The 21,685-nt window shown below is 30.8% G+C and overlaps 1 protein-coding gene across 1 annotated transcript in view; it reads left to right on the forward strand.

Moving 5' to 3' along the window:
- Positions 1 to 21,685, forward strand: part of LOC132695764 (protein qui-1) — a 63,961-nt gene that overhangs the window by 35,929 nt on the left and 6,347 nt on the right. The window contains exons 10-15 of the mRNA XM_060660221.1: positions 6,951 to 7,240; positions 10,226 to 10,740; positions 10,796 to 10,970; positions 12,053 to 12,396; positions 18,761 to 19,117; positions 20,382 to 20,580. Coding sequence (XP_060516204.1) covers positions 6,951 to 7,240; positions 10,226 to 10,740; positions 10,796 to 10,970; positions 12,053 to 12,396; positions 18,761 to 19,117; positions 20,382 to 20,580 — 1,880 coding nt within the window. The remainder of the gene's footprint in view (positions 1 to 6,950; positions 7,241 to 10,225; positions 10,741 to 10,795; positions 10,971 to 12,052; positions 12,397 to 18,760; positions 19,118 to 20,381; positions 20,581 to 21,685) is intronic.

The following is a 21,685-nucleotide window of genomic DNA, read 5'->3' on the forward strand; positions in this document are numbered from 1 at the left end:
GAAACGCAAAAGCAGTTAGTGAACTTTATATAAGTCGCTGTGAATTCTGTAGGTCCTAAATTTCAGATCAGATAGTAATTTTCCTCTATCACAAGTTTCTTGTGCAATAAACAAGTGACTTACTTTGTTTTGTTAACTTTCTTTCGAAAACTTATTTTCTGTCTTTCCAACTAAAAAGTGAAAAGAATTGTGAGGAAATATCTTATTTTAACACACTTATTTTAAATAACGAAACTGCAAATACTATAAAAAACACGATTTTCAAAGTATTAAGGTCAAAATATTTTCTTAAATATCCCCCCAAATACCGACGATTTCGTTCACAAAAATGTAATATAAAAGTGGCAAAGCATAAAATCGCTAGCAATTTCTCCTGATTTATTGGGCCCTTTAGACGTTGCAAAAGTAATTCCCGCGTTTTATAATGGCGGGTAAGTTAGAATATTTTAGATACGTTGCCATCGTTTGGATTGCAAATTTAAGTATAATGCTTTTTTGATTATTCCGAATTGGAAATGCGGGAATATCAATAATCATTAAACCCAGATTAGTACCCTCTAAAACCAAGTAATTGGAATTAGTAGGGTTCGTCTAACAAGCCCTTTATCGAAATTACATTAGCCAATAGAATTTATACGCCTATTGAGCATTTTCAGCCACGGGTTTTCTTATTTTTTTACTTTTGTTAAATAAATGTTTTTTATTCTTTATACATTGTTGAGACTATTGCCGCGTACCTCACTTATCTCTAAAGATCGAAACATTGGACTTTTCATAGCACAAACGACATTTTTCTCTTCGTTTTTGAGATGCCTTTTTGGAAAATTTGAAATTTTAAGGCTTCCAAGGTATCCCTTAGTTTTATAATATACATAATAGTGTTTTTTGTATATTTTTTTTACGTAGATTTCAGTGCCGCTCTTAGGGGTTGGATCAAAAAGTGTTTCCAAACATTTAAAAATTTTGCATTTTCCTTACCGCACAGGATTGTCGTAATTACAATGATGTTGACAGGAAACAGGAAATAAGAAATTTTTAATTTTCAAAATAATTTTCAAAATTGAGGATAACTTCTTCTTGTTTCTTGTTCACGTCAATTCAAAATAAAACGTTTAAAAATCCAAATCCTGTCTGAAATAAGCGAATTGAAAAATCAAGAATTTTATTATTGTTTAATTTTAAGATTTTTGCTTCTAGGAAATTATTAACAAAATTACAGTTATTTTAATATAATTAATGAAATAATTACACGTTAACAACGATTTTGTGATTTGGAATTTTTCATATTTTTGGAGTTATCGGGACTAAACTATTAAAAAAAAACAATGTTTTTGTTGTTTCTATGACACAAACTTTTTGAATTAATTTTTCAGATGTCATACTTATTGTTTTAAAAATAGAAACATTAAATTTCATTCTAAAAAATGAAATTGCTGCACCACTGGCATACATTTTGCATAAATTCACAGAATATTAGAGGAGAAATACCGAAAGGAAAATATAGTTTCTATGATACCCAAATATGTAGTCAAAACAGTGTTACAGTTATGTCCACAATCAGAACTTAGTGAAAGATTTATGTTTACCTACGATTCTTTTTTTTTCCGAAATTTCAACAAAAACATTGTTTTTTTTTAATAGTTTAGTCCCGATAACTCCAAAAATATGAAAAATTCCAAATCACAAAATCGTTGTTAACGTGTAATTATTTCATTAATTATATTAAAATAACTGTAATTTTGTTAATAATTTCCTAGAAGCTAAAATCTTAAAATTAAACAATAATAAAATTCTTGATTTTTCAATTCGCTTATTTCAGACTGGATTTGGATTTTTAAACGTTTTATTTTGAATTGACGTAAACAAGAAACAAGAAGAAGTTATCCGCAATTTTGAAAATTATTTTGAAAATTAAAAATTTCTTATTTCCTGTTTCCTGTCAACATTTTTAAATGTTTGGAAAACTTATATTTAAATATAAACAATTCGAACACTTTTTGATCCGACCCCTAAGAGCGGCACTGAAATCTACTTAAAAAAATATACAAAAAACACTATTATGTATATTATAAAACTAAGGGATACCTTGGAAGCCTTAAAATTTCAAATTTTCCAAAAAGGCATCTCAAAAACGAAGAGAAAAATGTCGTTTGTGCTATGAAAAGTCCAATGTTTCGATCTTTAGAGATAAGTGAGGTACGCGGCAATAGTCTCAACAATGTATAAAGAATAAAAAACATTTATTTAACAAAAGTAAAAAAATAAGAAAACCCGTGGCTGAAAATGCTCAATAGGCGTATAAATTCTATTGGCTAATGTAATTTCGATAAAGGGCTTGTTAGACGAACCCTACTAATTCCAATTACTTGGTTTTAGAGGGTACTAATCTGGGTTTAATGATTATTGATATTCCCGCATTTCCAATTCGGAATAATCAAAAAAGCATTATACTTAAATTTGCAATCCAAACGATGGCAACGTATCTAAAATATTCTAACTTACCCGCCATTATAAAACGCGGGAATTACTTTTGCAACGTCTAAAGGGCCCAATAAATCAGGAGAAATTGCTAGCGATTTTATGCTTTGCCACTTTTATATTACATTTTAGTGAACGAAATCGTCGGTATTTGGGGGGATATTTAAGAAAATATTTTGACCTTAATACTTTGAAAATCGTGTTTTTTATAGTATTTGCAGTTTCGTTATTTAAAATAAGTGTGTTAAATTAAGATATTTCCTCACAATTCTTTTTACTTTTTAGTTGGAAAGACAGAAAATAAGTTTTCGAAAGAAAGTTAACTTTTCAAAATTGATGCTAACAAAAATAAAAATATTAAAAAATTGATTTTCTACTTTTAACAAAACTTCTGGATTCTTTCTGCGTCGGTTTTTGTTGACTCGAACTAGCTAACGCTTCCGCGTCATCCTTGGCTTCTTCAGAGCTTGGCTGAAACTGGCTAGCATTTTACTCTGTACCTGCTTATATATTGTTTGAGGGGGGCGGAGCTAAATGAGGGGCATAAACAACGTCTCGGATGACTGATTCCCATATTGGTGTCGCGGTTAAGATTGTCAGGTTACTTATGGATTTCTATAAACTCCCGGATTTTTCGTTGGTAGAAGAATTGATTACATTCAAGAATTTTAGTTTTATCGAATAAAATTTTATGGGATTGCTTTGTTTGGCAAGTTCGACAAAAACCGCCTCAGGAGGAATCCAGAAGTTTTGTGAAAAGTATTGCAGTAGCCAGTGGAAGTTTCTTTGAAAAATTAATTGATTTTCTAATATAAAGTTTTATTTTTTGAGAGCAGGAAATAAAGGTCTTTTTTTGTTTTCAAAAATGTAAATCCCAATTCGCTGAGATAAAAGGCCTTCAAGCCACTTTTATTGCTAAAAATGCCTTTTAATCATTATAATGAAGATCAGAAACTTGAAATTATACGAAATTATGAGGAAACACCCAGTATAGTTCTACATACGATAAATGGTCATGACTGTAATAATGATATTAACGGTTTTATGATATGTATGAATACATTCTGTATAATTGTAATTATATAAATAATTAATATAATATATAAAAGACCATACATACTGAATACTTTTAGCTAAACTATAAACTACATGGACAACTTAAAACTATACCAAATTCTAACCTTGAACGATTTTTTTTAATACCTTGGTAGAACCAAAAAAAATCGGGGAAAAAAAAAGAAAAAAATTAATAATTATGGATTTTGTCCCCAGTAAATAAATAATAACTCTTAGATTATTATTAATTTCAATTTCAATAATGAATAAATGGATCAAATTAATAAACTTGAAATTATTAGTTGTTCTTCAAATCTATGATTTCATCTCTAGTTATTTCAGTTTTAATAAATCTTTCTAATCTGATTTTAAGTAACGAAAGTGTTTCTAATAGGAATTTTATTTAAAAAGATTTGTACTACTATTTTTGAAAATAGTTGTCTTGCATCGAGCATACCTGATTAATCAAAAATTTATGTTGTTGAATAACACCTATCCCTGTTATAAACAATTTTTAAAATCCTTTTTGGTGAAATATTAATTCCTTCGAAATATTTATTTGCCAATACACCGCATGCTAAAATTCCGTAATTTAAATTGAGCGAGCGCATAGTACAAGATTTTAAGTTGGTCTAACTTTAAGTGATCTAGGTTTATTTGTGATATATTCGGAGTGTGGTCCCATTTCAAATCAAGATACTTAAATTTTTTACAAGATTTGATGTCAAAGCTGCTTGAAATTTAAGGGTATCTTATAATGGTAATTTGTTGCTATAGCAACTAAAAGGCATAAAAACACTTTTTGTAAAGTTTATGCTAAGTTTGTTGTTGTTAAACTGTTTTATGTATTTTATACAATTACTTTGTTATTGGGGTTCTTTTATTTAGTCTGAGTATATTGCTATATTATAATTTATGCCTTGGGTGGCTGTGAAGTAGATCGTAATCAAGAAAAAAATGTTTGCTTATAACTGACAGCGACAGTTACATGTTTAGCAAACAATGCTCCTTTTATCTGCTGTTTTTTCGATTTATCATACTACTGATTGAACATTGTATTGCAAAACTCAACCCTTTTTTCTTAATCAATAAACTCTTCTTTCCGGCTTTCCGATATATTTTAAATGTAAAGTAAACTCCTCAAATCACTGTCTTCATCTCTTTCCAATGTTCTCCTCTTTCTGACAAGGATGGATGTTTGTTGAAATTTTTCATAGATTCGATGCAAGGTTTTTTTGTCTGGAACGTGGATTCGGGGGTTAATTACACGCTTTTGAGAGAATTTAGCCCTTTTATTTCCTTTAACAAACGTTTCTAAAATTAATTGTTTTACTCTTTGACAATAAGGCATTTTATAGCAAAAAGACCGTAAGTTTTGTCACTGTCACTTATAAACAAACATTTTGTTTTTTGGTGACTTACTTCACATTTACAAATTCTAGAATATTATTTTATATTTTTATTTTATTATGCAAGAAATGCAGAATTTTAAAGGATTTCACTAAGCTTATAATATACAAGGTGTTCTGTGGGTGATTTCTGCAATATATCTTGCAAATAGCTTACTATTTTTTGAACAATTTGAAAGTTAAATAAAAGAGTTAAAAGGGGGGGACATTATAAATGATAACCAGATACAGTAAACGTTGACTGATGTATTTTCAAACAGTTTTTTTAAATTTCCAGACGTAGATAATAAAAATATAAGCATTATATGAATTTTATCTTCATATACTTGTAAAACGAGCAGCATAGTCTAAACAGAGCAAATAATGACTGCAACACCACTAATCGTAAAAATGATTTTAAAATTTCTAAGGTGTCGTGACCATTCACCGTGTGCAGGACTATACCTAATTTTTAAATGTTTAGTCGATAGTATGTAAGAAGGAAACATACATCAACAAAGATCGACGTTGCTAATATCGATTCTTATTTATATTTCCGAAAGTAAGCAGCAGTAAATTAGTTTAGCCATTAGTAGATGTAGGTGTAGTTCGCCTAACCACATACCGTTTTTTATGAGATAATTCGATATTTAATTTTGGTAAATTTTTATGAAGGTCTAATCGCAGGCATACTTCGCTTGGGTTTCTATTTGTAATTCCACATTGACATTCCAGAACCGTACTTCGGTAGTTCGTGCAAATAAATAAAAACTAAAAGTTCAGATTTTCACGAATTTTATTTATATATATTCACATGACAATTGTTTCGACAGCACCGTGTCTTTCTCAAATGTAATATTTACAAACTACCTGATATTATATATACCGAAAATGACAATAAAACCTTAATTAATGTTGTTGTGACAATTTATGTTTAATAATAGAGAGGTATTTAAATCTAATTTTTCAAAGAAATTTCCACAGGCTTCTGTAATGCTTTTTACAAAACTTCTGGATTCCTCCTGCGTCGGTTTTTGCTTAGTCGAAATTGCTGACGTTTCGCCAATCATCCTGTTGGCTTCTTCAGAGCTTGACAGTCAACAGGGTGATTGGCGAAACGTCAGCAATTTAGACTAAGCAAAAACCGACGCAGGAGGAATCCAGAAGTTTTGTAAAAAGCGTATTTAAATCTAATTGATCGTTAAGCAATACATTTGAATGTCTCGTTTTGTTAATCTCTGTGGCTTCCAATAAATATATATAAATATAAATACAAGACAAATCCAGACAACAGTAAACTATATTTATCCGAAACCTAATACAGAACACGAATAATTTAAAACAATTACATACATAGCAGAACAGAGTGAAAATGTTTCAAAATATTTGTCAAAATGTGGTTTAAAAATTGCTTTCAGAACGAACAACACAATAGGACAATTTTTAAAAAACACTAAAACGAAGTGACCAAAATCTCAAAAATCAGGTGTCTACAGGTTTTAAATGCGGATCACGTCCTAAAATTTATATTGGACATACAGGTAGATCCTTCAATAAACGCATTAACGAATATAAAAAAGCGTTTAAAATAGTTTAGATTCTAATTATGCTACATACTTAAACACAGAAAAACACATTTTCGAGTACAATTTTGATATTTTACATACAGCTACAAAAAATAGGAAATTAAATTTATTGGAAGCCATGGAGATTAACAAAATGAGACAGACATTCAAATGTATTGCTTAACGATCAATTAGATTTAAATAGCTCTCCATTAGTAAACTGAAATTCTCACAACAACATTAATTAAAGTTTTATTGTCATTTTTTTTGTATATATAGTAGCAGGTAGTTTATGAATATTACATTTGATAAAAAAACGTTGTTGTCGAAACAATTTTCATGTGAATATATATATAATTTCGGGAAACCTGAACTTTTAGTTCTTATTTATTTTATTATTATTATTTATTATTATTATTATTATTATTATTATTATTATTATTATCATTAGTTAATGCATATTTCTGTCAAAGCTTATATCGTGGTTGAGGCCAGTGACGGAACGTGGTGGAGGTTTAATGAGCGACCTAGTCACTTCGGCTATGGCTTGGTGTGACGGATTTACTCTGCCATTGGTAGTGCCCTTGAACGATTGGCTCCAACCACCTCTACCCCAACAATCGAAAGTGATGACAACTCCCGAAGTTCGCTTAGTGGAATGCACCCCCAACGCGCAACATGTAGTTGTTGTTGTGGACACGGATCCGCAATTGTGGCATATTATGACCAACCAATTGGTGCATACGTTTAAGGGTAAGTTCATTGACGTGTTTTCATATGTTTGTTGTGGTTTTCCGCCTAGCAGACTCAATTTAGAGTAAATAGAACAGTAATAGGGAATCGGATGGTTTAGAAATGCTTTTTGTGCTGGCATATTATCTAAAACTTCAATAAAACTTGAGGAAATTTATTAACATTAAATTCGTTATAAATAAGCACTTTTCTGCGACCGATGCAATTGCACATCTAAGCGCCAGATGGCGTCTTTTGGCATAAATAACTTTCTGAAAAACAATACAAATGTATCGATGTGTTTTTTTGTATAGTCAAACAAGGACACAATAATAAGTACTAAAATATTTTATTTTATTATTTATGTTTAATTGTCCCTAATTTACCAAATAAAAGGCTTTCAATTTCTTTATCTACCTTCATTATGTTTTATTCAGTTTTTTTTTTATTTTTCATTAAGAATTTAGTAGACTAATCAAAATTTAATCAATTTTTGAATGTTCTTCAGCTTGGTGATAAAGTCAAATTTCTTCTATGAAATTGTTTTACTGCCATACCATATAATAATTGTTGGTTGGTAATCAAATTTAAACTTTTACTCTCAAACTATGCTCTTACTTAAAAATCCTCTCTTCGTTGAGAGAGAAAATTCAATAGCGATATCCTTATAACTTAAAACTAGTGTACTTTCCTTACTGTCTCGTTCCGTTTTGTAAAATCGTTACTCCACTCTCTTCGAATTCATATTGCACACGCAAATTCCAAACAACGGACTTATCTTGAATGTCCTAAAATAGAAAGGCACTGGCGACATTCTCTTGCAACTGGAGGTATTTTTTAAGTGCGTGTTTTCCAAAAAATGTGAAACACCTTCTGTCGTTCCCTTTCTTCATCAAACCTCAGCCAAAATCTATCTATACGAAATGATACTTTTAAAAAATGAAGTAGTGCAGATCTGAATGCCTTAGAGAACATTTCTGTCAAAAAATTCTAAGCAGCACTTTAAAAGCACTTTTAAACGTACCACATAGATGCGGTGTTAAGCTGTAAAAACAATTATATTATCAAATACAAAGTAAGCGGAAATAATTGTAACTGTCGTTTTTAAAACGCCATTTTTGATAGAAGAAAGAATGAGTTTTATTAAAACTTTATTACACATTTGATAGTAATGCCACGACAACCCACATAAACACATTCGAAATTGAAATTGAAAATTGAAGTTATTTTTACACTTATCGATGATTTATTTCTACAAAACCAAGTAAACATGATTTTTTTTATATGAAATTTAATTTTCCTTGTGAGATAACTTGGCAGCTAAATGTTCATCAAAAATGTTAAATAATGTATTTTTATTCTCTTTCCCTTATAGTAGTATTAAAAAAACAAGTTAGCAAACATTTTTGCGAATTTTAATCTTTACTTTGGTCAGCAATATGGAAACTAGGTTCTTTCTCATCTATATCAACGACCTTCCTGAAGCCCTTTCGAATGATTGGCATAGCGTTCTCTGCGGAAGACACTACTTGCTGAGTTAACAAGAGCTAAGGACTGGTTTACAAAAAATTGCTTAACCCTGAACGAAGTTTCTTTAACCTTCTCTCAAAAACACATCAAGGTAATAAGTAAATAATGGAAAAAGTGCAAAATTCTTGGGAAGTCTTTTAGACCCTAAACTAAATCGGTGTCACCACACAGACCAAGTGACCAAGTAAAAAAGTCTCAAAAAACATTTTTGTAATACGTAGCCTACAGGTCGCAGACCTCAAATGCAAAGAGGATATTAGATCTAAATTTTCGAAGCATAAAATCCTTACAGTGCTAAGCGCTTATATACTTAAGTGTCTATTTTACGTTTACGAGAATCAAACAGATTTTTTACATATGAATGAAGTTCACATCTACAGAACACGGAATAGAGACAACCTCAGACCTTATTATTAGTGCATCCATTGTTTTCATAAAATAAAGCCCGAGACAAAACAACTCCCAATAAACAGGTTCGAAAACTTAGTCAAAGAATTTTTAAATAAAGCAATCCCTTTACAGCTTAGGGGAGTTTATCTTGTTTCAAGATATTAATAATTATATCTAGTCAGATGATTGGACCTCTTCGATTTTCCGCTTTCGGTGATAAGTTTCTGTGATAATCTTAGTTCAGCCTTAATTATGTTGTACAATTCTTATTACACGTTATATTTTATTGATATGACAGATCGCATACATTTTCTGTGTTTGTAACTTTCATGCTAATAAATATAATGAAGTGAAATGAAATGAAGAATGGAATCCCTCATTCTCTCTCAACATCTGGTTTAATTTCATTTAGGCATCTATTTTAAACACAAAAAGATACTGAATTGCTGATTTAAATCTGCCTTTTAAATCATACACCCTTGCAAGATCACATTTTAAAATTTTGAACCAGATTTCCCACAAGACAGTGTTTCTATCGTCTTCCCTTTTAAAATTCAAACCACGGTAGATAATTTTAGCAGGTTTAATCCCGCTGCCCATACTAATGCCACCTACTCTTGAAACTTTTATAATTCTTCTACTTTGCAATTCGCGAATTTTTCGGTCATATTAAACTAAAGTGGGGATTATAATATCTGCGATAATGGATCTATTTTACTTTCCATTCGTACCGCCAATGTATAATAAACTTAAGAATTTTATTGGAGCTGAATTTTTATGACCCTTTCCAGTAAATGAACGTTAAATTCTCAGGACAGTTACTTCTAAGGCGTATATATCAATATTAATAGGTTTTTTGCTAACTCTCAAATGTTTTTTTTTTGTTTTATTTTTTGTAGATATTTTATGGGATCAACTTTTATTGACTTTTAGGGTCCATCTATTATATTCATCTAATGTTTGCGCGTTTATCTCAATCCTAAGACGCCGATTTCTTTTGCAGACTTTCAGTATTCCTTCTAGCCCTTTCTCATTCGTTTTTTTTTTTTGGTAGTTCTTAGGTGATTCAATGTAATTGATTTTCAGGCCACAAAGATAAAGTCAATTGCATGGCCGTCACAAAACAGAGCCAGTATTTGTTAACCGGATCAGACGATATAAGCATCATAGTGTGGGACTTAAAATCCTTAAGTTTAAGGCTTAAAATATGCGAGCATATAGCTCCGGTTCTGTGTATTACGAGCGCCTTAAACAATTCAGTTATAATATCTGGAGGAGAAGACAGCAGCATTATTATAAGCTCTCTGGGTACTGGTAAACTTGTTACGAAAATTGATCACCATAGAGGCCCGGTTACTGCTATTAAGGTAACATCACATGGGGATATTATGGTTTCCGGTAGCAAGGACTGCAAGGTCTGTCTCTGGTCTTTAAATAATTACGCCCTATTAAATACAATGACGTTTTGTTCGCCTTTGCAAATACTGGACGTATCTGCCGATTCGATTTTTTTAGCCGTTTGTTGTAAAGATAATAAAATTTACATTAAAACTTTAGCCACGGGTACAGACGTGCACACACTGGTAGATCACAAAACAAAGGTGCGTAGTCAGCGAGAAGAACGAGTGTTTATAAAGCAATTTCCCACAATTTCAGGTTAAGTCCTTATGCATTACCCAAGACAGCTGTCGTATTGTTTTGGGATGTTCCGATAAAAAAGTGTACATCCACGATATTCACAGCGCGAAATTGAATAAGACATTAACAGGGCAAAACGGCGAAGTCTCTGCTGTCAAAATAATGGATAAAGATGATTTTCTGCTTACAGCTGGTAGGACGTTATAGTTTAAAAAAACAAACGAATTGATGTTCGTTTTTTTGTATTTATTTAACAATTTTAAATGCATTGGCTATGCATTAGTATTTTTAAAAAGGTACTTTTGATTTTGTTATGTCCCACATAGAGGATTTTCATCCAATATAATGTATATTCAAACTTTTTTCCACAGGATGTTGAAATTTTATGGTTTTTTCTTTACAACTTTTTTTTGAGCATTTAGCTCAAAATTAAAGCATGGATTACGTTTTAGAGATCAGATATACAGTGCGGTACGCCACTGGTAGATTCTGAAATACAAAATAAATTTCTTTTGCAATTTATTCGCATCTGAGAACAAAAATTAAAATCATTCTTCAAGTTTTTAAAGAAAACAATTCCGAATATTTCCAAAAAGGATATATATAAAATTTTGGGCAATATGTTTAACCCCACATCTCACACTGCATTAAAGTATGGTAATATAAAGTAAGTTTAGTAATAGTAAAGTATTATTATTTATTTATTGTATAAAACGACTATAGATTCCCATTGCAAGAGGTGTTTTTTACGATATATGAATTTAAATTTAATTTACACTTCTGATAATAACTCATTTAGATTATAATCACAATTATTGCCATAAAAACGGAACCTAACAATTTTAGCCTAATATTAACAATTTAATTATAATTTAAGAATTACCACAATAATTATATATGAAACTAAGGTTAGAAATTATAAATGAAATGAAAAATATCCGTTTTTTAAAAGGGCATCGACGCAACTAATTAGATTAAATCGGAATAAAAATAAAAGAAATTTTCTTGAATTATTATAACTGCAAATCAAAAGTAACAGCTTAAAAATAAAAGTTGTTTTATAAATCTAATTAATAAATTTATAATTAAGTAAAAGCAGTGTGGTCAAATAAATATAAAAGTTATAAACTAACTCGGAAATTAAAATTTCCTTTTTTTATTTTTAAAAGGTGTTAATTTTTTTTTTTCACTGTTAAAATCATGCTCTATTTTCTATAGTAAAGCAAAATGGTCGTATTCGTTTTTTATATGCTTCGAAATCGATTTGCTTTTCAGGTGGCAACCGAGTAATTTTTTACCCGTTCCGCAGTACGGACCATATTAAAAGTTTTCTAAAAGTGAAGAAGAAATCCCACCACCATTTAAGCGCGCATCAAGGTTTTATAACTTGCCTAGATATATCTAGAGACGGGCAACTTTCCGTAACTGGAGCGACAGACCAGATAGTAAATATATGGCAGTTAAATAATCAGGAGCTTGTTCTCACATTAAATGGACACACAGGCCCAGTAACTGCCGTACATTTTGCACCGAGCGCACTGTTTGTAGCTTCAGGATCTGAGGATAAAACTGTCAAAGTTTGGGGCTTAACTCTGGGTACACTTGTCTCTACATTCTCGGTAAGTTTGGCCCCCAATATTTGCACGATTTGCACGGCGTACTAAACTGGCAATTTTTCAACCCCGCACCTGACACCACATTAAAGGATATTTGTAACTAGCTCGTGAAAATATTACAAGTATATATTTTTTACGGGGTTTTTCTTAAGCATCGTAACATATTTCGTTGTTTGATATTTAAATGTGACTCTATTTAAAGAAAAAAATGGAAATATTGATTAATTTTATTAAATAATCATTTTCAGAGTTTTTATCTCATTACTTCATGCCAATGGTTTTTCTTAAGAATTGTGGCATACTGTGTTGTTAGATATTAAAATGTGACTGTGTTTAAAGAAAAAAAAGGAAAAACCTTGGTTAAATTTATTTTATGAAGGATATCTTTTCTTTACTTACTAACTATTGATTAAGTATGTTATATAATCATTTGTTTAGTGTTTACCCCACTAGCAATGACAAATTCTGTGGTGCAAGCTTCGGTCGTATACTAATAACTCGTAAAATTTAGGCCATAACACCAATAAGAAACCAAATTTTGAAACTTGTAACAAAAAAAGCGGCATGATTTACTCTTTTTCTCTAAATAAAATGAACTTATATCTATCTAACGTATTATTATGCTATATAACAAAATCAAATATGAAACGATTATTGTGTTTAACCCCACACCTGATACTACACCAAGACAGTTTAACTTTGTGTATGAAAATTTTATAAAATAATTTTGTTGATTATGTATATTTTACAGACTATATTATTAACAACGGCAAGATTTGCACATCATGAAATAAGAATGTAGCCTGTTGAAAATAATTTTAAAATAGTGATAATGTTAATATATAAGGAATTGCCTTAAAAATTATCTAAACAGAATGAAATACTAAACCTTTAATATTTTTAACCCCACACGTGACATTACATAAAAGAATACGATTAATAGGCGTGTGAAAAAAATTTCGTTTTCTTTCCCAAGAATTGTGGCATGCTGGGATGTTAGATATTAAAATGTAACTGTGTTTAAAGAAAAAAATATATAAAAACTTGGTTAAAGTTAGTTTATCAGGGATATCATTCTATTTACGTCGTAACTATTAATTCATTTAAATTAATAATAATTTGGTTAGTGTTTATCTGAATATTATATAACTAATTACTCGTTATGTAATTCCAATTTTGTAATTTTCGCCGCCATATAATCAAGAAAACAAATTTTGAAAAAATAGTTTTAAAATACAGTCATAAAATAATATAAAGTAATTGGCTTAAAAGTTTATATCAATAATTTACTAGCAGCGACAAATTTTGTAGCGCAACTTCGATTCTACTCCAATAATTTGTAAAATAATTCTAATTTTTTAATTTTAACCATAATATAAATGAGAAACCAAATTTTAAAGATTGTATCATCATAGCATCGTGAAATGAAGGTATAATCTTTGAACCATAATTTTAAAATTGGCTTATAAGGTATGTAAAATATAACAAAACGAAATAATAAAGGCCTAATATATTTAACCCCACACCTGACACTACATTAAAGGACAGTTTTAATTTGTGTGTAATAATTTTGTAAGCAAATATTTTTTTCGGAATTTTCCCTAATATTCAGGATCAGTGTAGTTTAAATTCTATCAAAAAGCACATATAAAAATCGACATTCATCTAAAAAAGGAAAAGCGCATTTTCAACGTGCATTTCAATAGTTTTGATTAATTCGGCTCACGGTACAAAACCAATTTATTTATTTATTTTTATTTTTTCTATAGTATTCGTTAATTTATTATGAAGTTCGCTAACCGCAAACCTCAATTATCCTAGTAAATGAAGCTAGCGGTATAAAATAACTTTTCGCAGAATGCGGAACCGAGCTTTTACTTAAAACTAATTTAAAGCACAAGTATTTTCGTTCAGGCACCATTTAATGACCTTTAAAAACTATGCCTTCAAATTCCTTTTTGTTAGTAATGCTTTCGTTGATTTCATAAAAAAAAATTAAAATAAATTGTAATTAAAACTGCTAATTTAAAAAATAATTTAACAGAAAATATATTCTAACAAAGAAAACAACGTCGAAAAATTGGGTCAAAATGTCGAAAAATAAGTGATTAAAGTTTACGTAAAGCAATACATGAGAAATTTGATCAATTACTCGGAAGTGCTCGAAATCTAAATTCTTAGTTGCTAGAACTAATGGAAATTTGATGAAATTGGCCCACTTCAGTTAAAATCAGTTTTGGCTTCACTTAAATGCCTCGCATGTTGTCAGTTCCTTTACTACGTTAACTTTGTTATCGTAGACAGGAAATCCCTTACTTTTTGGCGAATTGATATCGCCAAAGAATTGAGCAAAGTAGTGTCAAGTTTCCACCAAAACAAAACAAATAAACAGTTTTGATTCTAAATTGTTGCGAAACATTTTGAACCTTATTTTGGACTAGGTGTTTACATCAAATACCTGCATATATGAATTAAAACTGTTTTAGTTGGGTCTAGTTTCCATACTTCAACGCCAGTCGGAATTAAGTAATGAAAATGTGCCGTGTAAATCCATTACTGTAAGATTATAAGGATTTCATACTACTTTAATTACCCATACTCGCCGGATTTGGCACTCAATGACTTTTTCCTATTCCGCCACGTGAATTGAACATTTTACAGGCTGCCAAATAAGTTGAATTTTCTTTTGTATGTTTAAATTGCCTTAACAAATTTGACAGTTGCGCACTTACCTATAACACACGGCAAAATGTATTTCTGCATCGCCATAAAATTTCTAAGCAACCTTGATCAAAGCGCAATCTGGAGAATGTTGAGGCAAAATCAGTTGTACACTTTTCATGCGCAAAGTATTATTCAAGCTTTAGTAACATGATTTTGTGAGTGAAATAGGGAATTCTAATTATAAACAACACTTTTTTATACGGACCAGACCTGCTCTCGTAATGAATGTTTAATTTAAAAACAAAGGTATTGGGGGACCCATATTTACATGAAGTTTTCGGCTTCAACTAACGCTTGTTTTCTTTGAAGGCCTAACAAAAACGTGCGATTCACTATAACAAAATCAATTATTGCTCCTGATTTCGATCCATTTGAATTGGGCGATTTCCACCACTCATAATAGTATAACTTAACCTCAACTGCAAATATTAAAACATAAACAAAACATAACAAACAATTCTTAGCCTAGAATCTTATAAAACAATTAAAATATAATATGCAATGCCACTTTAGTCACGATTATTAAAAAAATAAACGTTAGAATAATCTAAGAGGTGATATCCTCATTTCTTTGATACTCCTCCGTTTGTAAGTTCAAAATTGAGCTCCTAGTTTATATGAATATTATACAGAAGTGATAAAAACAGTATAAAACTCATACGTCAGGTCTAAATTCGAGTATGTATTAGTAGTTTGGTCTTCTGGGTACAACTGTCATATTAATAGCGTGGAAAAAATTCAATGTAAATTGTTGAAGTATATATACGGTATAAGTTGGATTGAGTATATCCCCCACAAGACTTTTCGCATACAATATTATTAAATATTTTTGGTTATGTGTCTCTTAGTGATCGCTATGATTACCGTTATTTAATGAACTTTATTAAATTTTCTTGTTCCCCTTATTAACTATAAACATTTCCGCCCACAAAAAGAACATATATTTTAACAATTTTCTACTTATTTTGTCCTAATTTCAGTCTTTTCCTATTCTTATGTTTTTTTATTATAGTTAATGCTTATGTCAGGCTGTTTTAGGTTAAGTTTCGTGATATCATCAGTACTTGCAATGCCACTCTTTAATACTTTCTACTTGTTAGTTTTGCTTGGTTAGTTTTAGCTTCATGCCTGTTATGTAGACTTCTTTAAATAAAGAAATAAATATTGAGTAATTTCATTTGAAATTTTTTAAGGAATATAATTTTAATTTGTGTGTAAAAATTTTGGAGGGAAATATTTTTTTCGGTGTTTTCGTTAAGGATCGTGGCATATTTTGCTGAAACTAACATCAGTTAAATCATTTTTATGTAGGTCATGGTAACATTAAGTAATGTACTTAAAAGTTATCTAAAATACAACAAAAGAAAATACTAAAAAGGCAATGTGTTTAACCCCACATCTGACACCACACTAAAGGGCAGTTTTGATTTGTCTGCGAAAAATTTAGAGGCCATTATTTTTTTTAATTTATATTTTGACAAATAGAACAAATAAAAGTCGACATTAATCTAAAAACAAAAAGCATACTTTCCACATTAATTTCGGTAATTTTGATTAATTCAGTTCGCGGTACAACACTAATTTTAAATTTATTTATTATGTATTTTTACTTTCTATTATTTCTTTTTTTTTAAACAAGTTATTTAGAAATTCTGTTCCATACCTCCCTAAGCTATGTCCAAAATTTTATCTTTCTACTGGCTCCAGTGTAGTAATAAAAATTTTATGGAATTTATATTTTGGTCGGAAAAATGAAGAAAATAATTATTTTCTCGAAAGCCCCTAAAGATAAGCAAAAGAACGTATTATTCAAAAACAATGATAAAGTATTACCGGTTCAAAAAATGTAATAATATACATGGTGTTCCATTTAAAATTTCAATGTTGATGCTACTTTTTCGAAGATCGAGATCGATGGAACTAACCGTACTCTACTGGTCAAAGAAAAAAGAAGTTCATCTGGGCTATAAATTTGTTTTTAAGTAGCTATAATATTTGCCAAATTTGAAAGCAAAATCTAGAAGAGATTTTTTAAAAATAGGCAACAAGGCAAACACCCTCTATATCTCCGAAATGAAGCATACGTTTATATGACAATAATAATTATATGACATAATAATAATTTATTTTTATCTGCGGAATACCTTGTTAAAGTTTCTCCATTATAATTCATGACCACCCTGTATAACTAAAAAAAAAACATTTGAATTACCTTGATAAAAATAAGAATTCAACTTAAAAAGCACCGTTTTTACCTCGTGCAGCGTGGAAAAGGTGTTTTGAATTTTTAAAAAAACTCACGCGTTCGGAGTGGAAAAAAATGTTTGGAATGTTGGGATTATGGCATGTAAAAATTGAATTCCAAGAGTTTTTTATATCACGATACGCGTGAATAGGGTTGTGAAAACAAGTTCAATCGTTCGAACACTTTCAAAACATGTGGCTGAAGTTAGATTTGGATTCGCATTTGCGAATATTACAGTGGACCAGTTCGTTATTTATCTTAATTTAAAAAACGTATTCCCTTGAAAATGCCGGGAAAGTAAGGACCGAAATGTTGTAAGGGAACTTCCAAAAACCATATCCAATGTTGCTATATAGAAAGTAACCCCTTTCACGCCAAAAAATAATTTAATTGAATTACTATTTCCCAATCTCGAAAAAATCTAACATTTTCCCAGAGATTTAACCAGACCTTTTAAAAACCACTTAAGGCAGCTTCAAAATGATGTCTTGCTCAACCACCTTGAAACCGTCGTTAACACATAAAACTACCACCAATAAAGAAATATCCAAAGATTCGATATATTTATTTCGCAATCTCAAAAAATCTGACGTTATCTCAGATATTCCATTAGATTAGATATGAATTAGACCATTAAAGAGAACTTAGGAGAGCTTCAAAATGATGTATTACCTTGGGTTTTTCATTATTGGGGGTAGTTTTTTTTATCTTCCCGACCGTTTCAACGTGGTTGAGTAATACATCATTTTAAAGCTCTATTAAGGGACTCTTCAATAGTCTAATTCAATATCTGGGTCAACTTCAGGTTTTTTCAGATTCCGAAATAAATAAACCGACTTTTAGGGTATCTCATTATTGGGGGTAGTTTTATATCTTCCGGACAATTTCAAGGTGGTTGAGCAATACATCATGTTGAAGCTCTTCTAAGTGGCCATTGAATGGTCTATTTCAATATCTCGGACAACGTCAGATGTTTTCGAGATTGCCAAATAAATATAACGAATATTTCTACGTTTCATAATTAGGGGTAGTTTTATATGTTCTTGAGGGTTTCGAGGTGGTTGAGTAATACATCATTTTGAAGCTCACCTAAGTGGCTCTTAATGGTCTGGTTGAATCTCTGGGACAATGTCAGATTTTTTCGAGATTGCGAAAGTGTAATTAAATTGTTTTTTGGGGTGATACGTGCGGAAATGGGGTTATTTTCTGTATAGCAACATTGGATATGGTTGTTGGAAGTTCGTTTACAATATTTCCGTGCTTACTTACCCCACATGTCCACACGAATATGTTTTTTTTTAATTAGGATAAGTAACGAACTGATCCACTGTAATATTCGCAAATCCAAATCTAACTTCAGCCACATTTTGAAAACTGTTTACTTTTGGCTTAACGCAGCGCCACCAGGCGGCGATATCGGCGATATTCGTAATGATGGATTCGACTAGGATAATTTCATCCGACATTAACGACAACATTTACATCTGGCTGTCCGACAACGGAACTTTGCTGCAATCGTATTCAGGTCCACGCGAATGCGTGAAAGTGACTACGAACATGAAATTTGCCGTCGCTACTAATGGAGATACCGCCTTGAAAATATGGTCGCTGGTGAAAGATGACGAACGATATACAGTCAGTCATTCGGAGGAAATTACATGTTTTGTCCTAACGATTGATTCGCAACATATAATAACGGGCTCGAGGGATATGTCGCTAAAAGTCTGGCAGATAGTCGGAGGGAAACTTTCTCAGGTAACAAGCAACGGCGAAATGAAAAGAGTCGTTTTCCTTTATTTCCTTTTCTTTATTGATGAACGCGTTTGGATGTATTTTTGCGCAAAGCAAATCGTTTACGTTTAATTGCATTCGGAGCGTTCGCAATTGAGTTAAAAGTTTTTATCCGTGTCAGCGCGGCTATTCTTTTTTATCTTTTTCTATTCGATCGTTCGTTCGGCTTTAAAAACGTACACAGGGTGTCTCAACTTTTAAAGTCTGTTTCAGAAGGTGTCGACTGATGAGGGACTACAGATGGATCTAACTAATACTTTAATCATTCAATCATTGCAATTTTTTTCTTTATTATCCATTATTATTTACACATCTTCTGGTTATTGAAAAAAATTATTAATATTTTTCAAACAAAAAACTCTACTCTTGTGGAATTTTTATATTTTTTGTCCTATGCTGTTTAAGTTGCGAATATTGCACTGATTATGAAAACTTAAAAAAAAATAATGACCACACTGTATAAACTTAATCCACGTTTAATCAAGATAAAATATTTTCATCTGCTGCCTTCGGTACTTCTTTGTACTGCTCAAGTATTTTTGATCCAATTTCCATAAAAAGAAGTTCATAAAAGTTTCCTAGTTATCAACATCAATTTTTTTTAAATAGAATTACACTATTGACATCTTCCTTGCCTAAACTTTTCTTGCTGCCTTTTCCACAATAATTTAAAACTCGCAGAATTTTTTTATTACTCTTGGCTTTTCTGAAATAGCCTATAATTTACAGCATAAAATTGGCACACATTTATTGAACTACAAATGATATTCAAAAATAACCGCACTAGAAATCGGGTGTCTGTTTGTGAAATCTTTGTTATATCTGTGAAATCATAACTCTAGCATAAGCTTCAATTTTCAAATTTATGTCAATTAAAGTTACCATATTAAACTGACGTTCCCAACGAGACACCCTGTATGTGCTGTATGGAAACATACAAATGTATTTATAAAAGAGTTTTTATTAATTATTTGCATTTTTCATAATTTTCATAATTGTTTTTCTGAATCGGAAGAAAAAGACACTAACACTTTTTCGAAAGGATTTTGGAAGTAATACTCATACATTGTTAATATATTTGTTTAAATTTAATAGTACAACAAACTATAAGAAAATCCAAGAAGTCTTTGTGAAATCTTGTAAAGTTTGTATTTTTAGTATTGCTGTTTCTCAACGAACGTAAATAATTAATTATTATGCTAAAAGCCATGAATTTGTACGAATATAGGTTTTAATTGGTCACACGGATTCAGTTACTTGCACAGCAGTGGCGGTATCAGACAAAACTCACGTGGTATCTGGAAGCTACGATAATAACCTAATCGTTTGGGACATTAACACTGGGGCAGATGTTCACACGTTATCTGCCCATCTGAGTTACGTCACGTGCTGTAAAATGTCTGGCGATGGAAGCATCGTAATATCCGGTAAGCAGTTTTTTATAGCTTTATATTAGTTTGTAAATCGCTAACCATACGCAATATTGCCCTAAATCCTCTATTGATCAGCAGCGTCGTTTACTAGATTTTTTAAAAATTTTCAGCCACCCTTACTGATTAATTTTCAGAATTTGTCATTTAAACGGTAATATCGGATAAATGCAACAGACTAAACTTTTGGAGTAATTCGAGATTCTATTTTTTTAGATGTTATATTAAAATTAGATTTTGCTGAAACTCTACTAGTCTGCACAGAGTTTTAAATAAGAACAAACAAGATAAGTTGAAACTTTATTGCAAATTGTATAGCAAGAGCACGAGTGTGATGCCTTTTAAAAGCCAAACCAAAAGCAAAAAAGCAAAGCAAAAAGGGTCCGTCATTAAGTTATTGGTAAATTTCATATATAAAAAAGGACAGTAATGTTGTTCAATTTTGTAAATAAATGCCAACTGTTCAAAGGGAATTAATCAAGTAGCCTCAGATGCTGTGTTTTAACATGTCTGTAATTGTTATCATTTAAAACATTGATGGGTGAGTTTAGAGCGCAAAATAAAAAAACGTGGCTAAGGAAGTTGGAGTTTATTAAAGTTGTGCTTAAATAGGTTGAAACTACAAAACATTATTAGAAAGAAAAAAAACGGATAAGTGTTCAAGTGTTCCACAATATTCGGATAGAAAGAGTAAGGGGAAAAGTTTATGCTCCGTTAAAATTTATGGTAAACTGTCATGTAAGAATCACCGATTTATCATAATAGATGCCTCGCTGGTTAGTTTCCTTTGGGTCCCTCTGGTGCAGCCATAATGTTGCACACAAACTCTGTGGTTTGACCCAAAATCTCGGCAATCTGGTAAAAGCCTTTTTCGGGTGGTAATTTAGACCGATTACCCATCCCAGGGGTGTAGCGATCAAGATTACGTAATATGATTAAAAAATGAATAACAGATGTTTCCAGTATTATTACGCTGCTATATGACACAACAATAGAAGTTTGCAGTAAATTAGGAAATTAAATAATTTTGATTAAGAAACATGTATTTTGAAATACGGTGTTCAATATTTTAAAATTTAACATAGCACATTCAATTTCTTTA

Source organism: Cylas formicarius, unplaced genomic scaffold, assembly GCF_029955315.1.
Source record: "Cylas formicarius isolate icCylForm1 unplaced genomic scaffold, icCylForm1.1 PGA_scaffold_12__32_contigs__length_19106922, whole genome shotgun sequence".
In the NCBI taxonomy this organism is placed as follows: Eukaryota; Metazoa; Arthropoda; class Insecta; order Coleoptera; family Brentidae; genus Cylas; species Cylas formicarius.